We start from the raw sequence: 20134 nt of genomic DNA on the forward strand, positions 1-20134 counted from the left end.
CTCCAACCTAGAAAATGAGAAATTAAAATGTATGTAGTATTATGATAGTAAACTTTATTTACTTAAAAAAATCTAATAACCAATAACCTATCAGAATCGTTGCATAGTATTTCTTTGTAGATGGCGGTCCAATAGGAAGATCGTACCAATACTAACATTACATTTTCATGAAAGTATAGGATGCAAATAACACAGCATCAAGTAAATGAACGAACACTTTATGTGGATCAACCGAAATCGCGGGAAACGCGTTCTATTCCATTAGTCCCGTAATGGTAATTTATATTTTGTTAATGTTAATAATAAACATTCTATAGAGATTCTTTTTGTGGAGTTCGTGAAGCTTCATGTGCAATACATATTGATATTTCAACAACGGATGGAGAAATCTAAAAGAGTCGTGAAAAATAAGTTAATCCTTGAAAATCGGCCATTGCGACTATTTTCAGCGGTAATAGAAAATTGTTTTCGATTTCTAAGCTCTTTAGAAAGTATTCTTAGTATTATAACCCATACTGTCAGTTGAAGAATTTTACAAACTAGCATTATTTGATCACAGAACAGAGTTATATAGCTTAAAATGATAATTTAACGATTAAGCTATGAGCTCTTTCAATATACGGAATAACAAGGTGGCCGAAGCAGCTAACGATGCAGGACAAAGCATTTGCAACAAGAAAATAGAAAATATTAACGGTGTTGCTGATTCTGTAGATAATGGTGGAGAAAAGTCTGATCTAATAGATAGTGCTTATTTTCCTGGTAAAAGTCGTTATGGCAGAACAATAAAGCCTAAATCTCCTCGAGATGACATATCTGAATCTTCTAAGGTACACGAGTTTTCGTATTTTGACTAAAGGTCATCGCTTAGTCAAATTCAGGCTTCGGCTGGAGCGTCTGCTTCTGCTGACGACGATGCTGCTCGGCGTGAGCCATCACAGTCATTTTTTGTCTATTATATATGCACGATCTTTTTTTCATTTTTTACATATTATCTTTACGATCATAGGATAGTTGAAATATTTCGTTATCTTATTGTATAATTATTATTTTTTTTTTTTTATAGAATTACAAAATGTCAAAAACACGCAAATCTCAAAACTCTAGTGAAAATAGTAATGAAAATGTAGATGAAAGTAACATCGTTAATGATGGAGATGAAGCAAGTGACTCATTTAGTTCTACCAATTCTATGGAAGAAATATTATCTCCTAAGTTTGATAATACCCCTGCACAATCCACTTGGAATTTAGGACAATTAGCATGGGCCCGTGTTGGAAATTTTCCATTTTGGCCATGCGTTGTAACATTAGATCCAACTACATTAATTTTTTACAAATATAAAGGTAAACATTGTTTTAAATACATTATACGTTTTAAAATAATAATACATTACATTTATTTATAGAATGAATAAGTCTATTAAATCTAAAAAGCATGTTTAAATGACTTTTTTAATCAGCTACTGGCAGATCGCAGTTGCTAATGATACACGTTCAGTATTTTGGAGATAAAGGACGGCATAGTTGGGTTTCATCGCATTATATGATCCCTTTCACTAATCTTGATGACTTTCTAAAGCTGTCTGAATCATTACCAGCAGAAATGAAAAGGAAGGATACTAAATATGCAGCAGGATTTATTATTAAGGCAGGATTAAAGTCTAAATGGGATACAGCCGTCGAAGAAGCTACAGATGTTAAATCGATGTCTGATCAAGAAAGAGCTGATATATTTAAACCAGTAGTTAAAAGACAAAGAACGCAAAAGACACCTGATTTTTGTGAAAAGGATAAATCAGGTAAAAGAAAATTAACAAGTGACTTAAGTGGACCAGACGCTAAGCGTTCTAAACAAGAAAATGTGAGTTAAATAAATAATTCAAATATGATAAAATATTATTATAATTATACTCGTACAAATATATGTAATACTAAATATTTTTTGTTTTGTTTCTAGATTGACGTATCAGATAAGTTACAGTATAAATTACAATCGCCTAAATTAAGATATTTGCGACATAATGAAAATGGTAAAGCAAATGTGAGATTAAATCTTGAAAGTCCTTCTCGAATGTCAACTAAATCTAATGAATCAAATGATTCATCTGCAACACAAAAAAGCGATTTTAAAAGTGATGAACGTCCTGAAGGTGTTTTTGAAGTTTATTACGAAAGAAATAGAGATATGTTAGAAGATGAACATCCTGATTTGTCGGAAGAAGAAATTCGAAAATATTTAAGAAAAACTTGGAACGATATGAATTCCTCTTTTCGTAGAAAATATCGTTTATATGTCAAATCTGAAGGTAATCAATCGAAAGATGATGCACCAGAAGAATCGGAAGAAGACACGTCAACAGATGCGGAAAGTGTTGTTACAAAAGATACGAAAAAAGTCAAATCGAAAATTGAAAAAGAAGATGCAGTAGAAACAAAAAAACCGAGACCATATAATCTTTTTAAAGGTATGAAAGCAGAAAAGGTTTGTCAAATATGTGAAAAAACAGGAAAGTTAACAAGATGTAGGGGACCCTGTTATTCGTACTTTCATTTGTCATGTGTCAAACCTGGAGAATCTAGTCCAGAACATTCTATTGATGAAAGTACATACAGTGATAAATTATTCGAAGATTTGAGAGAAATTAAAAGGAGCAATACGGATGACGAAGAAAATAGTGGTATATAATTAATTGTATACTTAATACTACATCTTTTTTTAATTTAATTAAATTATGATATTAATATTATATTTTTGTTTCTTTAGATAAAGCAGAAGAACAAGAAGATGAAACCTTTAAATGTATTGATTGTTTGTCAGGTGTAGCTCCAGCATGCTTTGTATGTAATGAAAGGGAAGGAGATAGAATAAGATGTTCAGTTTTAGCATGTGGCAAACATTACCATACATCTTGCTTAAGATCTTGGCCTCAAGTATGAATAAATATAAATAGCCTTTATGTATATTATAATTATGTTTTTCCTATAATTGAAATTAAAAATGTGATATTATTTTTCAGTCTCGCTGGCAAGGAGGTCGTTTAAATTGTCCATATCACATATGTCATACATGTAGTTCGGATAATCCTCAAGATAGTCATTCTCGTGCACCTAATGAAAAAATAGCAAAATGCGTAAGATGTCCATCATCTTATCATGCTTCTATATCATGTTTACCAGCTGGATCAGTTATATTAACAGGAAGCCAAATTGTCTGTCCTAAACATTACAAAGCTCCTCATCCTCCGTTGAATGCAGCATGGTGTTTTCTTTGTACTCGTGGTGGAAGTCTCATTTGTTGTGACACATGTCCAACTTCATTTCATCTGGAATGTCTTGGTAAATATATTTTTAATCTAAACAAAACAAAAAAAAGAACATTTTTATTGATATTGTATTAAAATATTTGTCTTTGATTATAACAGGTATAAATGCACCGGATGGTGCGTTTATATGCGAAGATTGTGAAACTGGAAGACTTCCCCTTTATGGAGAAGTAGTATGGGTCAAACTTGGTAATTATCGCTGGTGGCCCTCACGTATATGTTATCCACATGAAATACCTGAAAATGTAGGTTCTATACCACATAGTCCAGGCAAATTTTGTGTCATGTTTTTAGGTTCTAATAATTATTATTGGGTCCACAGGTAAATATATGATGTGCTTATATCTTTTTTAAAGATTTATATAGAAAGAAAACTAATAGGATATATAATTTTTACATAACATTTACAGAGGGCGTGCTTTCTTATATCAAGAAGGAGATGCAACTATAAAGCCTTCAGTAGGTAAAAAAACTATGAGAAATAATACCTATAGAAAAGCTTTGGAAGAAGCTAGCGAGATTCATAAACGTTTAAAAATTGAGAGAGCTGCTGCTAAGGATATTGAGGCTAAGGGATTGAAACCTCCACCATATGTTAAATTAAAAGTACATTATTATTTGAATTATAAACAATTCTATACAATTGCGTTAGATGAATATTTCTTTTCTTATTAATCATATATTTTCTTAGGTTAACAAGCCTGTAGGTAATGTGAAACCTGTTGAAGTTGAAAGTATTGTGGCATGTGATTGCGATCCAGAATTAGATGATCCTTGTGCGCCTGGAACATATTGTTTAAATCGTATTTTACTGATAGAATGTAGTCCGGGAGTATGTCCGGCTGGTACCAAATGCAATAATCAAGATTTTGCACGCAGACAGTACCCAGCAATGGAACCATTTCATACAGTTGGTCGCGGATGGGGTCTTAGAAGTTTAGAAGCTATTAAGTTTGGCCAATTTGTAATTGAATATGTAGGCGAAATTATAGATGAAGCTGAATACAGACAAAGATTAACTAGGAAGAAAGAACTGAAGAACGAAAATTTTTACTTTTTGACAATAGATAATAATAGAATGATCGATGCAGAACCAAAGGGTAATCTTAGTCGATTCATGAGTAAGTTTATCTTCTTTTATAAAAATACATTGTAATTAAAAAATAAATGCATGTATAATTTTTCTATTATTCTGTTTTATTTAGATCATTCTTGTTCACCAAATTGTGAAACACAAAAATGGACAGTAAATGGAGATACTCGTATTGGCTTATTTGCTTTGCAAGATATAGCGCCAGGAGAAGAATTAACTTTTAATTATAACTTAGCTTGCGATGGGGAAACACGTAAAGCTTGTTTATGCGGCGCACCAAATTGTAGTGGATTTATAGGTTTAAAGGTACAAAAACCACAAATAACTTCAGTCGCAGTACAACCTAAAAAACCTGAAAAGGTTGAAAAAGTGAAAAAAAGAAGGTACAAAATTTATACACTTCTATTTTTTTGTTTTTAGTTTTTTTTTTTAATTATCTAATTACAATTATGAATAAGAAAAACATGTGTATTATTAATATTTGTATTTATCTTAGATTAAGGAAACGTTTTTGTTGGCATTGTGGACAAGAGATAACACCTGATAGCGAAATTATTATATGCGACCATAAAACATGCAATAAGAAGTATCATAGCACTTGTATAAATATCTTTAATACGGAAAGTAAATTTAGTTGTCCATGGCATCACTGTTTAATATGTAATAGAAGAACATCCGCACATTGCTCATTTTGTAGTGCTGCTTTTTGTCAAGGTAATATTTTTGCATTTGTTAGTAATGATATAGATATAAAATTGTGTTTGAATTTAAATAAAGAAGAAATGTTTTTGTTTGTTTTTTATATATATCAGTTCATTTAGATGAGAATTTATTTGAGTATGGTGAAAAAGGTGGCTTTGTTTGCACGTTGCATGAAAATATGGAAGTACAGAGATCATCTGCAGAAGATGAAAAAGATTCTTCTGATAACGAAGCTGAAATTGATAAAGAATATTTATCAAGATCTAGTAGTCCTATAGAAATGGAAACAAAGCTACAACGAGAACCATCCCCTCGAGTTTCAATAGTAGAGGTAAGATGATACTCTAGTAGCTTTTATAATCAATAAAATAATATAACAATCGGTTCACATATTTCATAACTATTAGGTATTACAAATAGATTTGTAAGAGATTAGTCAAATCATTTTACTTATTTTGAATATAATTGAAATGAGCTAAAAATGTAATACTTTGATGGTGGTAGAGCATGAGGACAGGCATTTGCATTAAGTTGCATAATAAATAAAAGACATAATGGAATGTTATGTCATTCTAAAAAGATTCCTTTATGTACTTTAAAATAATGCTTTTATTTTTGTAATTATAAATTAGTATTATCATTTTTATACGTTCATTTATATAAATATTATCATTTTATTGTTACATTTAAAAATAATGCCTGTAACTTATCTTATTTTGCATCAAAGTAAAGTTCATGAAATTTATTTCTCATAGGATTATCAAAATTTAGTATAACAAAAACTATTTTATGTACATTATATATAATATTATAGTTATAAAATAATATGTTACTGTAATCCATTATATGGAATTTTTTTAAAATCATTTATTGCATTTATATTATAAATCAGTAATAATATATCTTTTGTATTAAAGATTATTATTACATCTGCATGAATCATAAAAAAATATTAATATGTCTGAGAATGTAAATTTTAGACAGAGTATTTTAACAAAAAATACTTATTATTATTATTATTATCCTAGTTTTAATTTATTTTCATTTCATTTTTCTAAAATTTCTTTTTTCAAATTTTTTACATTATTACCCGCATCCTTACCTTAAATATTGGCAATAATGAAATTTGATTAAAAAGTGAAAATGTTTTTCCTTCATTTTTTGTACGTACAAGTGAGTGTGTATTTATTTCAGTTACTGTTATTTGGGTTCTTAGTTAAAAGTAAATTGTAGTAAGTAAAAAAATTGATTCACTGTTAATGGATATTGATGAATAGAAAATATACATTTAATTATAAATCATTATATATTATTTATTATAAATTGCAGTGGTTATAAAAAGGTGAGTACTTTTTTTCATCAAATATTTCATAATGGTGAATCACAATTCTAAAACATTTTACATACATGAACCATTTCAGCGTGAAATTGTCTTGTATTAGTATATGTAAATTTTTTGTTTGTGTGAAAAAAAAACAAACATTTTTCTTCTGTATACATAAATATAATTTACAGGTTCATCTAAACAGCGAAGAAAGTGAAGAATCACAAAGGGAAGAAGACGAGGAGTTGTTAGAAAATACAATAGCACTGTGTACATATAATTTTTCAAAAACTGTTAAAAAAAAGATGCTCAATCAGTCTTCGAATATTTTTGACGAAGGACAAGCTGAGAAATTAAATAATCTTACTTCTAGTCAGCTGGAGGCGATAATTGGTGGTAGTTTATTTGAATAAATTATTTTGAATTACCAAAACAAAATAAAAAAAAATATAGATAATTAGATAGATAGATAGATAGGTAGATAGATAGATAGATAGATATAAATCATTTAAAAACAAAATCTTAACAAAAGTGATCGATCAGTTTAAATTACATGTAAGGTGGCTGCATTATTCTTCCAGTAATCAAATAGCAGTATGTATAGTATATTATTATGTGGGCAATAGACTAAATTGAATAATACTTTTGTGTTAAACGAAGAAATATGAATGTCTAGTCCTTTGCCAAATTTCATTTATTTTTTTTCTTTTTTTTTTTATTTCTATTATTATTATTCTTTTTTTTTCTTCTTTTTAATATACATGAGCAAATACGTTGGACACAGGTGCTCTTCTAAAATATCTGCTATATTTGTGTATCAGATTTTATAAAATTTACGCAAGAGAAATGATAAAATATGATTAATTCAAAGTAAAGTATTTTTGTCTATTTTATAAAAGGTTCGCCTGTTCCGATAATACATTCCTACTTCTGAATATTTGGTAAAGAGAAAAAGTTAATTCTATTGTTTATATAATAATTCATTGAAAAAAAAAAAAAAATATATAATAATATTTTATGTTTCATAGACTGAATAGTACTTTATCGTAATCTTATATTGTTTTTATTAGCAAATGTCATAATCATCATTTTTATTTATCTTATTTATAATATAGTATTACAAATACTTTTTTACTTTGTTTTCTGTATATACATGAAACACGACTGAATTCTAAATTTGTATAAATCTTTCTACTAAATTAAAAATACTTTGCTTCGTGTTGGAAGAATAGCGATTAAAAAAAATAATTGATTTATATCTTAATTTTTTTTTTTTTTTCTTTAAAATTACATCTTTTTATGTTTTTTATTTTATACAAAAATAATTTCTTCGAAACGATCTAATCATGAAAAAGACTGCTTTCTAGAATGGAAAATCGGATATATTATATATATATATATATTTTTTTTCTTTTTAAGTCTCTTTCTTTCTTTTTCACTCTAGAATGGACTATAAAAAGAAATAGTTTTTATTTTCAAAGTTACATTTCGTGTTATTAATCGATAATATATCGATAAAGCAATTGAAAGGTGCCTTGTCTGATATTATTGAGGATTGATAAACGTGTATCTGCTCATTTATCACTATTTAAGAATAAACAAGAATCTGTATTAGCAATTACATTTATAATTAGTATATTACACATTTTCTAAGGACATGAATTTACGCATATACACTGCCTTCTATATTCATTTACATATTAGTAATGTAAAGTAATTAATACTGATAATTTTTTTAAATAGTGTGTTTGTATACTATTAAACTAAGAGTTCTTCCATTCTTATCTCAAAATCATATTATTTAAAACTGTAACTATCACAAAAATACAATGTATACAATGGTAGTAGATTTTAAATGTCATAAATATATATATATATATATATATAATTTCCAATGTTTATTTGCATAAGAAATTGCATATAATTATATACATATATATGTATATAATACAGAAAAAAAGTGTACACAATTTTATATAATGTGTTAATGCAATGTACAAATACATGCGTAGAAAGTATCCTATTAAAAATTAAAGGTATCGTTTTAAATTTCGTGTTATAATATGCCTAGAAATAAGGCTACGGTGGTATGCTTCTTTTATAGGGTGTAAGAAAAAACGTATCATTACTTCTATTATTATATACATAAAATACAGTGACTGCCACGTATATATACATACATACATACATATGTATATATATATATATATACCTTCTCGTGTAAAAGAGATATTGTAATGACACGTGCAAGTATGTAAATATATCCATATAATTATCAGTGTAAATCTTTTCTTTAATGTGTCAATATTATCGTACTAACGCGTTTAACTGCGGAATTAAATATTATTAATATGCAATTTATTTATGCATTTTTATCACAATGAAAAAATTTTACTTTTAAATAATAATAATAATAATAATAATTACATGTTTTAATACATTATTTTACAATAACTGTTTATCAGAATATTTGCAAATGTTTTTTCTTATTTTCAAATTTTTAGGATAAGTATTTTTTCTGTTACTTTATATAAGCTTGTGTTTATCAAAACTGCTTATAACAAAGATATATAATAATACTCCTTACACCTTAGGTTCCTTTCCATAATTTTGATAAAGCTTAGGACTCTCTTGTATGGAAGAAGTTGTACTTCTTGGACTTGCCAAATTAATATCAAAGTTTGAATTTGTAGATATAGTCTCTTCTACAGAATTTGTTTTCTTTTTTAATACAGGTGCAATAAAACTTTGTCCTGTTACTCCCCCTGGAAGATCTCTTTTCGGCGGTTGTGTCTAAAAGTAAGAACATTGTTTATATATTTTATTATAATAATAATGAGAGAACAATTACTAAACATAAGAGGTGAATATGAATTATACTTTAGGTTTAGATGCAGGTAATGTAACTCCAGTTACAAGACCTAAAATACTAGCTGCAAGACCACTTAGTTGTACAGCTGCCAGAGGAGATAAACCTCTTCTTACTAATCCGAGAGATAAAAATGCTATTTGAGCAAGAATTGGTGCAGCTCCAGCTGCACTAGCAGCTGCACCTGCTAACTGACCACCACCAACATTTGGCCCATAAGCAAAGCATAAATTATGCCTGTCCACCTGTGTGTTTGCAATGTATATATATTTTTAATTAATAATAGAAACTAATACTTAGTTTTTAAACGATATGATTATTAATCAAATCTTTGTCAAACATACCAAATGTTTAACTAATAAATATAACAATCCAAATGGAGTAATTAAAGGACAGGCAAGGCTATAGACTGTTGTCATAGTAAATACCAATAATAACCATGCATAATGAGCTCCTAATGGGAACTCCCATAATACTGCTTTTCTAACATATACTCTTTCTGCTTTACTGCGTGCTACACAAAGTCGAAAAGTATATAGGGCTAGTTCTGGAAATCTCACTAGTTCCAATGCACTTCCAAGTAAAGCAGCAGTAATCACATAATTTACGAATAAAGCACCCTGAAATAATAATGAAGATATTAAATATTCTTATTTACAAGTATTTTATTAGAAATCTATTTTACTGACTAATGAGTTTACTGATTATGTGCATTTTATACCTGATCGGGAAGAAATACACACTCCCATCTTGCTGTCTCATTTTTGGCTTTCATCGTCCAAAGAAAAAATGCTTCAGCACTGGTTAATCCTAAACTAGGTAATATAAGAACCATAAGTAATAAAAGTGACAAAGTTTTTTTCATGACCGTTCGATTAAGACTGCTTCTTGTCCAGTGTCTTACTAAAGATTCACTTTTTTCAACTAAAACTGGCATTAAAGCAGCAACGCTTACTAACAATAAAGTTGGTAAAAATGAAGATATTAGAGGATTCAAATTTTTTGTTATTTCTCCTGGTATTGTTAATCTATTCAAAATTGGTATAATAACCTAAATATGCAAAAGAGAATATATAATATAAATTAATATTATATTTCACATATTAAATATATTATGTGAAATTTCATTGTAATAATATGTATAATTAAAACTTACAGCTGGTGTCGTAAGAAAAAATAATGTTATACCCAAAGCAAAATTAATCAATATTGCGTTGAAATACCAAAATCGTTTAGGTATACTTAAATTTTCCCAAAAAATGTCTGAAGGAGCTGGAGCATAATTAACAACCCATTTTATTGAAGGTAAAGATTTTAATTGTCTTCTCATAGTTCTAGCTGCACCAGGAGTTCCTACATCATAATATATAATAATGATAATTTCAAATATTCTTTAAAATATTTGAAAAATTTGACAATTAGGTATAAAGATACAAACCTAACGTAACAAAGGCTATTCCAAGTGGTTTACTCAAGGCCAATTTTTTTTCTTCTTCCACTAATGCAGTTAATCGAATTTCTTCATTTGTATAAAATTCTTGTGCGTCCACCTTCTTTAGTATTATTAAATATTACAAATTATTTTTCTTCAGAAATAATAAATTTACATAACTACGATCTTAATGACATACTTACGGATTTGCAACAACATCCCAACATTTGACCACAACGATAGGGATATATTTTTAAAGGGTCCCTTTTTTTTGCATAATTCTCACAATACAAACGTGCTTGTTCTGCACAATCTCTTTCTGCATCTAACGCAGAAAGACGTCTGATATCGTAAGCTAATGTTACATCTTCTATGCTCAATGTTGAAAATGCTTCTCTAAAATTAATAAAATAATAATTTATATATAACATATTTAAAGATTTTAAATAATTATTGGGGCATCATCAAAATAACACTTACTTAAAATATTCGGTAAGTGCTTCTACATCGCATTGGTGTTTTGGTATTTCTGTAATAATTAATGTTCTAGCTGCTAATTCTCCACTAGATCTGGTTTCTCGTACCTACAAATAATTGTCAAAATTATAGAAAAAATAACATTATGTGAAATCAAATGATTTTTGTTGAAAATATTCCTTACTTGTTTTAAAAAACGCCTCATCACATAAGCACCAATCGGTAAATAAGATATAATTAAAATCGAGTGTACCCATATCCAAGAAGACATTGGATCTAAATTAGCTATTGTCGTACGACTAAATGTTAAATCGTTATCATGTGTGTTACCATTAATATTAATAGGTAATGCTATACATAGTGATACAATAACCATTCCAATAGTTAAAACAATCAAATAACGTTCAAATAATATATACAGCAGGCCATCTGGACCAGCTCTTTTTAATAATTCTTCATCTCTACAAAAAAAATAATGTTATAATATTAAATAAAATAATAATGGATTACAGAAAATTATATATATACTATCAGCCAAAAGTTTGAAACAACTTGCTGATAATAGAACATTTTAATAGTAAAATACTGAAAAGTTCTATTGTATTTGTTAATTTTTCTTAACAAAAAAACTACCTTGATTTCTTTAAAGACATTCATTTTATTTATTCTTATAAACATTATAGAGTTTTTTTGAATTTTCATAGCCATTTCAAACTGCTGATCAGTACAGTGTATAAATTGTACCAACTTTATTCTAAATGCCGTTACAATCCATGATAGATATCCTCTGTCCACTTGAGATAATTGTGAATTAACAGATGTATCTAAGAATATTGCGTCTGAATCTCTGGTATCATTGTCACCATAAAATAATTCCATCCATTTGTTATCTGATTTATGTAGCAACGCAAGACGTCCATAATTCCACGCCTTTTTACGTAGCAAACCAAATAAGATAACTAATAACTGTAAATGAAAATATCTAATGAATGATAAATATAGATGTTATCATATATACATCTGTTCGATGACTCATAAATGATAATAATGAACTGACCACAAATCCTATTAAATTTAAGACTAAATTTTCAGGTATTCCAGCATATACATCTGTTATAATAGTTGTATTGGATTTGTGAACTGGTATGCATAAATCCGGTGATGGAGGTTGATAAGTTGAGTGAGGTATGTTTGCACTGTAAAAAAGAAAAGAAGAAAAAATTATCCTTCAATATGTATAAATACGAATACATTCATTTCTAATGGAAGCATATGTATCATGTATTACATTTATATAATAAACAATATACAATTAAATTTATTTTAACAAAGAAGATACAATAATTATTAGTTTATAACAAATAATGGGATAATGACGTTAATAATCGTTGAGATAAGTAATGTTATCTGAATTATGAAATAAATGCGGAAGTACAATCATTAAAAATTAAAGGAATTTAAAAACGTCATAAAAGAAAACGAAAGGAGATACTAATCAAATTGAAATATATTTAATACAAAAATAAAAAACAATAATTTTCAATACAATTTTTCTAAATACTTACTTCGTTGTAGTTTCCATTGTTGTGCAAACAATTAAGATTAGAATATCACTAAACAAATTTGAATAAACATATTAAACAAACACCTACGAGTTTGACACATCGTATGGTAAATTCTAGATGTTAAATCTAAACATGCGCTTTAATGTAATGTAATGTAAAAGTTTAACTTTAAGGCGCAATTTTATTTTGCGATAAAAAGATACAAAATGGTTAGTTATGTCATTTGACTATTCCTAGTTTCTGATTGGTTGAAATATTGGGTCATGTTTACGTACATCTATGTGCATAGATTTGTATACACATTCCTTCAGATGCATTTTTTAATACAGTCATTATTTTATTTACTTGAAGATGTTAATCTGGGGAATGTGTTTAATGTTGTAGATATTTTTATATTCTAAGTGAACACTTTTTATTAGTATTCATATTATATAATATAAAAGGTTAAGTATACATCATCATAGTAAAAGTAATCATATGATATCATATGAAAGAGAATAAATATATTATATATACAAAATATACACCAAATTTGAGTGTAGTATAAAATTGTTTTCATGATTATTATATTATAATATAAGTATATGATGTGAAATAACCAATAATATTTGTATAATTTAGTTAAATAATTTACATCCATAAACAAAATCTTTATCATTGCCTATGGCAATTAAACATAATTTGTGACAAAATAAAAAAATAACAAGAAACTAGAATAAATAAATAATACTATCCTATTTCCTTTGATATTGCGCTGTTGATTGTAAAACACCTGTAGTAATCGAATCCAAGATCCAGCTTTCTTTAATACCATTTGCACCAATAATAATTTTTGCAGCTTGTGGATATTCAGTTATTCTACCACCAGCAGCTTTGATAAGTTCTTTTAAAACTTGTGCTGGAGGTGTAGTACCATTTTCAACGTGTAAGAAACCAGAAGTAGCAAATAAATCTGGTACATAAGCCATTCCAAATAATTCTCGATCTTTGCGATTTTCCTATAATAAAACAAAAATATATTTATATATTTTTCTACAAAAAAAAAAAAAAAATCATTTTTACATACTATTTTTAAATTGTAAAATAATTCTTACTTTGACTGCCTTTGAGTAATGCATCATTTCAAATTCTTCTGGATTCAACCATTCATTATTTTCCAAAGATTTCAAAACCCATTCAAGTTTTACGAGCCAACAACCTCTTATTATACCATGCAATAAATTTATTGTACGCACTCCTGTGCTCACTACGTGAGTTGTTCTACGCGTAACATTTTGTTCTATTCTTGCCATGCCAAGAGTTTTTACAATGTTTTTAATTAAACTTTTGTCTCTGAAAAAATAATTTAATTTAACATTTAATAACATTATCCTCTATGCAGAAAAGATCAAGGTGTAAATTAGAAAAATATTGTTAAATTACCCTCTTGAAAATCCTGTTATAACTATAACAATTTTTGGAGATTTATGAAAAGGTCTATGAGAAGACCCTTCTTTAATTTGAAATTCATTCATAGAATTGTCACCTTTAATGTTTTCAGTTTTCTGATTAGAACGTTTATGCATATCTTCTAATTTTCTCAATATATCACTATCAACCATTTTTTTAGTTACAATCTTCTTACTAACCACTTTTCTAGGTTTTTTACGTCCTTTTTTCTTCTTTAGATCGAAAGATATATTATTTTCTGACAAATCGTTATTACTTTTTTCTACGTCATTTGAGACATTGCAAAACTTCGTCCACAAATTCTGTTTCATTGTTTTTTTCTTTTTAAATTGTTTTTTTTCTTTGTTGTCGATGGCGTAGGCGTTAAAGATTTTTCCACTGGAGTAAATGATAATCTAGATTCTTCACAAAGCGGTAATAATTTTTTTTTCTTTATCTTAGGTGGTATAACATTTGTATTTTTTAAACTGTTATATTTTATTTTGTCTTTGCATGTTACCTGCTGACTAAGAGATTCATCTATAATTACTTCATTGCATTTCAGTTTATTCGAAGCAATAAAAGGTGAATCATCTAAAATAACTGTACTACGTAGAATGTTTTTACATGGTTTGGTACACAGAATTGTTGTATGAATTTTACATCTGAAAAATAAAAGATGTTACTACAATATAATTTATTTAAACAAATGAATTATTATCTACACAAATATTTAACAGAAGTTTAATATACTTACCCGCATGGTTCTGTTTTTGGATTAAGAGTAATTTCATCTATTTTTTTTACATTGCTCTTATCAATCACCTTAGAAGAATCCTTAACTTTTGTATTATGTATTACTGTATCTATTTGTGATAGAGATTTTGGAAAATTAGATTGACATTCATTATAAGGTGTACATTGAATATAATTTGAGCTATCATTGTTTTCATTTGTTATTTCATTATTGCATCGTGAATGTTTTTCTGATCTTTCTGTGTTTTCTTGTTTTGATTGTTTTTTGTTATCACATTGCATATGTTTATACGTAGAATTTAAAGATGTATTCACTTGTAACGATTCACGAACTTCAGTTATATTTTCCTGTTCATTTGCATTATCCTTAGATGTATTTACATGTAAAGATGAGTCAAGTTCTTCTACGTTATTTTCATTGTTAACTGTTGATTTAATACTTTCATTTTTGTCAGTAATAAACTGACCTGATTGAAGTAATATATCTGACGTTATCAGTATAGTTTTCTGATTCATTATAGATTCTTTATTTGATATTGAATTTGTTTGATTTACTTTTTCTTTTGTCTTTTGTATTTCAGATTCTTTTTTATTGCTATTTTGATTACTATTAATCGCATTTATTGGATCTACTTTTTCATTACAAGTATTATAATGTTTCATACTATGACTTTGAACAGTTGTTAATTCCATGGATACAACTGTTGCACTTTTTTTACGTCTTTCATTATTAATGTTATGTTCTTCAATAAATTTGTTACTGTTTCCACCCAATTCCTCGTTAAACGTGGAACATAATATTGGTGCATCAAGAGATTCAATTTCATTACTTAAAATACTACTTAAACTCGGTACAGTTTTTTGACTCAAATCTTCTGTATCACATTTTGTTCGATTTTTAGAAAGATATTTTAACGAAAGTTTTCCATGATATCTTCTATTACTACCAGTTATTATAGGACTAATTTTATAATTTACATTTCTAGGAGATAACTGTCTCAAATTATTTTCTGCGTCATGATTTTCTTTCACTGCAGTCTCAACGATTTGAGGATAATTAATATCATTATGCATAAACAGTCTTCTTTTTGATTTTTTTGTTGATTTATCTATAGATTCATTACCATTGCAATTTTTAACAGGCGTAGAAAAGATACTAATCATATCATTTTGAGTATTGGTCTGTAAATTAGTAATTCCATCTCTTAAAGGTTGTTGTTGATTTTCAATATTCTTGGAATAAGTATTTAATAATTGATTATTATGATTTTCTAGAACTAGAGTAGTCTTTATAGCACATTCATCTTGTTTATTAAATATTTCTCTAGTTTTAGTTAATATTGCATCTCTTAGCTGTTGAAAACTTTTATCAGTTTGTTTAATATGTTTTATATCAATGACACGTACACTGACATCCTTTAACAATTGATCTTTGCAAGAACTTACATTATTTGTTTTATTTACAGTAGATTTATTAACAAAACTTTTATTAGATTGTTTCTTCTTGTCAGATTCTTTATTACTTTTTGATAAGTCATAATAAGGTTGTATTTGAACAGACGATTCATTACTCTTAATGTGTGTTTTTCTGAGAGAACCATTACCTGAATCTGTGAAGTTTGTAAAACTTAAATTAACTGCTAACGAACTACGACGATTTTTAGGGCTGCTTTCTTCGTTCGAATTAATTTCAATAGTTTTTCTTTTACTCGAACTCATATTTGCAATATAATATTTATATAAAATTAATATGGACGTAATCACATATGTTTACATCATTCTTTCAATTATATTGATTTGTAAAGCTAAATAAATGATTACAAATAAATATATGTGTTAATTATTTTACTATATATTTATATATATATAAATTTAAATGTTATATTTTATGTCACATTTTATAGTATTTAATAACATTTCATTCGTATTTGTACCCGCCATTTTGAATGATAGAAAAAAAATAATCATTAAATCCCATTCTCATCGCATCGATAAATTCTTGCCATATGGGCTTTATAGTTACACAAAATTGTGTTTATCCTGACAAATAATGAAATGATTCAATTTAAAAGAAATTACTTTAAAACTTGCCATTAAATAACTGTATATATGCCAATAAACACCTTCTTGACATTTATACTCTCCTGATTCAAAATTGAATTTTCGATATAATCTTAAAATGTTTATAAAGAAAGGTTAGCGATAAAATTTAAAAGAATGATAGTTTTCTTCATTTTATTTTGAATAAGATTGTCAGAATTGCTTTAAAGTGTTGATACAATTTACAGTTTCTATGACGTCACATTATATATATATATATATATATATATATATATATATATATTCAGAGGTTAGTAAACATGATTCTGTGAACTCCCGCCATTTTTCTTTGATCTCTAACGTTATTTCTTGGTCCAGCGAAGAATAAGTTTGGAAACATTTTTACAACTATTTTAAACTTATAAAAGTGTACATTTTAATTTATTGCATTATATTTTACATTGTTTTTCACGTTATGATAAGGAAAATCATAGTATTTAAAAAAAAAAGAAGAATCATCATATTGTTGGCTTTGTGAAAGAAACAATCGTGAAAGTGTGTGTGTAGAGTGAGTACAATTTATATATGGTGTGTTGGTAGTAGTGAGTCAAATGGAAGATTAATAATAATAAAAACAAAAACAAAAAAAGAAAAATTTTCTTTTGTTAAACATTAGAAGAGTTTTCTAAAAGCGAATATATTTAATTGCATCTTTTTGATGCATGATGAACACTCCAACCAGAGAATTTTTAAGAAGACCAGACGGATCACGTAGAAGATCTGCACGTCAAGCTTTAGCTGTTATTCCTAATATTCCTGGTATGACACTTTCACCAGGTATCTATAATATTATTTATAATATTTGTGTTTAATCATATTTGTTAAGTGTAAAATGTAAAAGTTACATATTATATATATATGCTTTGTACTGTATATGTGTATTGTATGTTTGTTAATCAGTTTTATCAAATATCATTCACCATTTTGTCATTTGGTAAAAATTATTGTTTATAAAATTAAATTATATTGATTTATGCATAAATTGCACCAATGAAAGGGTTATATTTAGGTTCTTTCATATTTTATAGGTGAAATACTTTCCATTGAGCAAAATTCTATGGACAACGTAATTAATAGTCGACAAACTTCAGATTCTTGTAGTCCAGCTCCTAGTCCTGACGAACTTGTTATTCAAAAACGCGGAAGACGACGAAGGACTATTGTCTGGTCACCAGATCTGGACGCCTGTAAGCGTGACAGCTTATTAAGGTTGGTTCTTGGTTTTTACAATTTTTCTTAAAATATTAAAGGTGTAACACAAATGAATGAGTGAACATTTTGTCCTTTTTTTATTTTAGTTTAAGTTCCAAGGATCGAACTCCTGTAAAGAGTCCAACGAAAGCAACCATGTTATTAAGAAGTACACCTAGAAAGAGATTATCTCTTGGCGATGAGTCTAGATTTAGTTTATCGGAGAAAAAGAAGAGAACACCTTCAAAATCCACAAATCTAATTGATACTTCAGTACAAAAAAAGTTCAATGGAAATTTAATAAATGGATTACGAGGTCTTAGCCATGATCAGTTGATCAAACTTATTACAGATGTAATATCTATGCAAGAAAGTGGTACCCTACGAGAAGATGACAAATTAAGGGATGTCTTTATGAACAAAATACCAATAGCGGATATACAACCGTTGAGAGAAAAACTTTGTAATTTGAGGCAAAATGTTTTTGCTAGTCTTGTATCCTCTGATGCAGATGACTGTGCATATAGTCGTGCATACATACATTTAGAAGCATTTCAAGTACGGTTGAAATTTGACTGTATCAAAATATGATCAAATAATTATGTATGCTTTAGAGTTTGTTCGATTAAATTTATACTTTTTATATCTATATAGAAAGCAGTAATTGATCAGGGGAAAAGACTTCTAGAATCGCAACATTGGTCATCTCTGATGCAATATGTTTTTGCAGCATGGAATATAACTAAAGAATTACCTGAATGGGAAAGTCAGGGTTCAGGTAATACTACTTATAAATGTTTCAAAAATTTAGCCATATTGTGTAATCGTGCGTTAATGGAAGGACGTTTCAATTTACCAATGTTGAATTTGTACAGAGAGAGGTAAGATTAATTAAAAGTATTATCTTTTTTTTTTTTTACTTTCTTACATATTATTGTTTATTACTGCTCTTGTTATCATTGTTTTTTGTTTTTCTTTGTTTTATTTTTAGATTGGAGATCATGGCAAAAGACTGCGAAGAAATAAATGCATGTCTTCAGATATTAAAAGATAGCAATCCGGTTATTGTCTAGGTATATTTAAATTCTAATTAATTTACGTACCCTTTTTTTTTATATACGTTGACCCAAAAATCTTGAAGTTAATTTAGAATTATTCATTTTTTTCTTTTTTTTCTTTTTGTTTTTGTTTTCTTTTTTTGCAGTGTCATGGTATTATTCTCTTAATATATTATTTAATATAATAATTTATATAAATAGAAAAAAAAAGAGATAGAGAGGAATATATATCGTGATAAAATTTCAATGTTTTCTCGTCATAATGTGTCAAGATTTATCGACAAATTTTGTCGCCATAATAGACTTATATTTATAGATATATATATTTTTGTTAATATATACATCCATTTTTATAACATTATACACTTCACTAACTTTGACTGAGATCTTTAAAGTATTTTGAAATATTTGTCGCGAATAAAAAAACAAATCTTTATAAATTATTACCTTATAGTTAAGTATATTCTTAAGAGATTAAAACTTTATGAAATCGATTTTATGAGTCATCACTAAAAAGAAAGAAAGAAAGAAAGAATAAAAAAGAGTTTTTGGTTCTATGTTAAATCATCTCACTCGGCAGAATATAAAATTAACATTTTTGAAATTATTGACGTTCATATAATTTTTTATAAATATGAAAATAATAAATACTATTATTTATAAATAGACGTATTGGAATAAGTATATATATGATCATTCTTCTTCTTCTTCTTCTTCTTCTTCTTCTTCTTCTTCTTCTTTGTCGTATATTTAATAATATATAATGCAAGCATGATAAATATTATATGTTGGTTAAAAGGTTAAAATGTTAGTC

General features: G+C 27.4%; 4 protein-coding genes across 8 annotated transcripts; 2 read left to right on the forward strand and 2 right to left on the reverse strand.

Moving 5' to 3' along the window:
• The first annotated feature begins 187 nt into the window (after nucleotides 1–187).
• Nucleotides 188–8729, forward strand: NSD (Nuclear receptor binding SET domain protein). 4 transcript variants are annotated; one of them, XM_015328361.2, is made up of 14 exons: nucleotides 188–451; nucleotides 560–830; nucleotides 1067–1346; nucleotides 1463–1863; nucleotides 1960–2680; nucleotides 2767–2933; nucleotides 3020–3338; nucleotides 3425–3647; nucleotides 3736–3931; nucleotides 4017–4446; nucleotides 4531–4801; nucleotides 4915–5132; nucleotides 5231–5451; nucleotides 6636–8729. In XM_015328361.2, the coding sequence occupies exons 2-14, from the start codon at nucleotides 603–605 to the stop codon at nucleotides 6855–6857; spliced, it is 3897 nt and encodes a 1298-aa protein (XP_015183847.2). In that variant the 5' UTR covers nucleotides 188–451; nucleotides 560–602; the 3' UTR covers nucleotides 6858–8729. The 4 variants fall into 4 exon arrangements, with proteins under 4 accessions (XP_015183847.2, XP_015183857.2, XP_089026590.1 ...); XM_015328371.2 differs by lacking the exon at nucleotides 560–830; XM_089170464.1 differs by lacking the exon at nucleotides 188–451 and having other exon boundaries at nucleotides 689–927.
• Nucleotides 8656–12942, reverse strand: Tmem63 (transmembrane protein 63). The gene is made up of 12 exons (XM_015328392.2): nucleotides 12788–12942; nucleotides 12280–12418; nucleotides 11971–12188; nucleotides 11407–11683; nucleotides 11226–11329; nucleotides 10949–11141; nucleotides 10752–10866; nucleotides 10470–10666; nucleotides 10035–10364; nucleotides 9658–9933; nucleotides 9325–9558; nucleotides 8656–9237 (listed from the first exon to the last, which is right to left on the reverse strand). Exons 1-12 carry the CDS (start codon nucleotides 12802–12804, stop codon nucleotides 9028–9030), a joined length of 2310 nt encoding a protein of 769 aa, XP_015183878.1. The 5' UTR covers nucleotides 12805–12942; the 3' UTR covers nucleotides 8656–9027.
• A 328-nt stretch (nucleotides 12943–13270) lies between these two features.
• MCPH1 (Microcephalin) lies at nucleotides 13271–17287 on the reverse strand. Its single transcript, XM_015328406.2, is given in 5 exon segments — nucleotides 13271–13785; nucleotides 13882–14119; nucleotides 14210–14594; nucleotides 14597–14880; nucleotides 14973–17287. Coding segments are annotated over 5 exon segments (2889 nt in total). The 5' UTR covers nucleotides 16691–17287; the 3' UTR covers nucleotides 13271–13521.
• An 11-nt stretch (nucleotides 17288–17298) lies between these two features.
• Nucleotides 17299–20004, forward strand: LOC107070327 (uncharacterized). Of its 2 annotated transcripts, none has more exons than XM_015328419.2 (5): nucleotides 17299–17848; nucleotides 18100–18280; nucleotides 18370–18820; nucleotides 18917–19143; nucleotides 19254–20004. In XM_015328419.2, the coding sequence occupies exons 1-5, from the start codon at nucleotides 17734–17736 to the stop codon at nucleotides 19333–19335; spliced, it is 1056 nt and encodes a 351-aa protein (XP_015183905.1). In that variant the 5' UTR covers nucleotides 17299–17733; the 3' UTR covers nucleotides 19336–20004. The 2 variants fall into 2 exon arrangements, with proteins under 2 accessions (XP_015183905.1, XP_015183911.1); XM_015328425.2 differs by having other exon boundaries at nucleotides 17299–17830.
• The last annotated feature ends 130 nt before the right edge of the window (nucleotides 20005–20134 follow it).

This window comes from Polistes dominula, unplaced genomic scaffold, assembly GCF_049000335.1.
Source record: "Polistes dominula isolate Pdom_NZ unplaced genomic scaffold, Pdom_raw_medaka contig_15, whole genome shotgun sequence".
NCBI classification, from domain to species: Eukaryota; Metazoa; Arthropoda; class Insecta; order Hymenoptera; family Vespidae; genus Polistes; species Polistes dominula.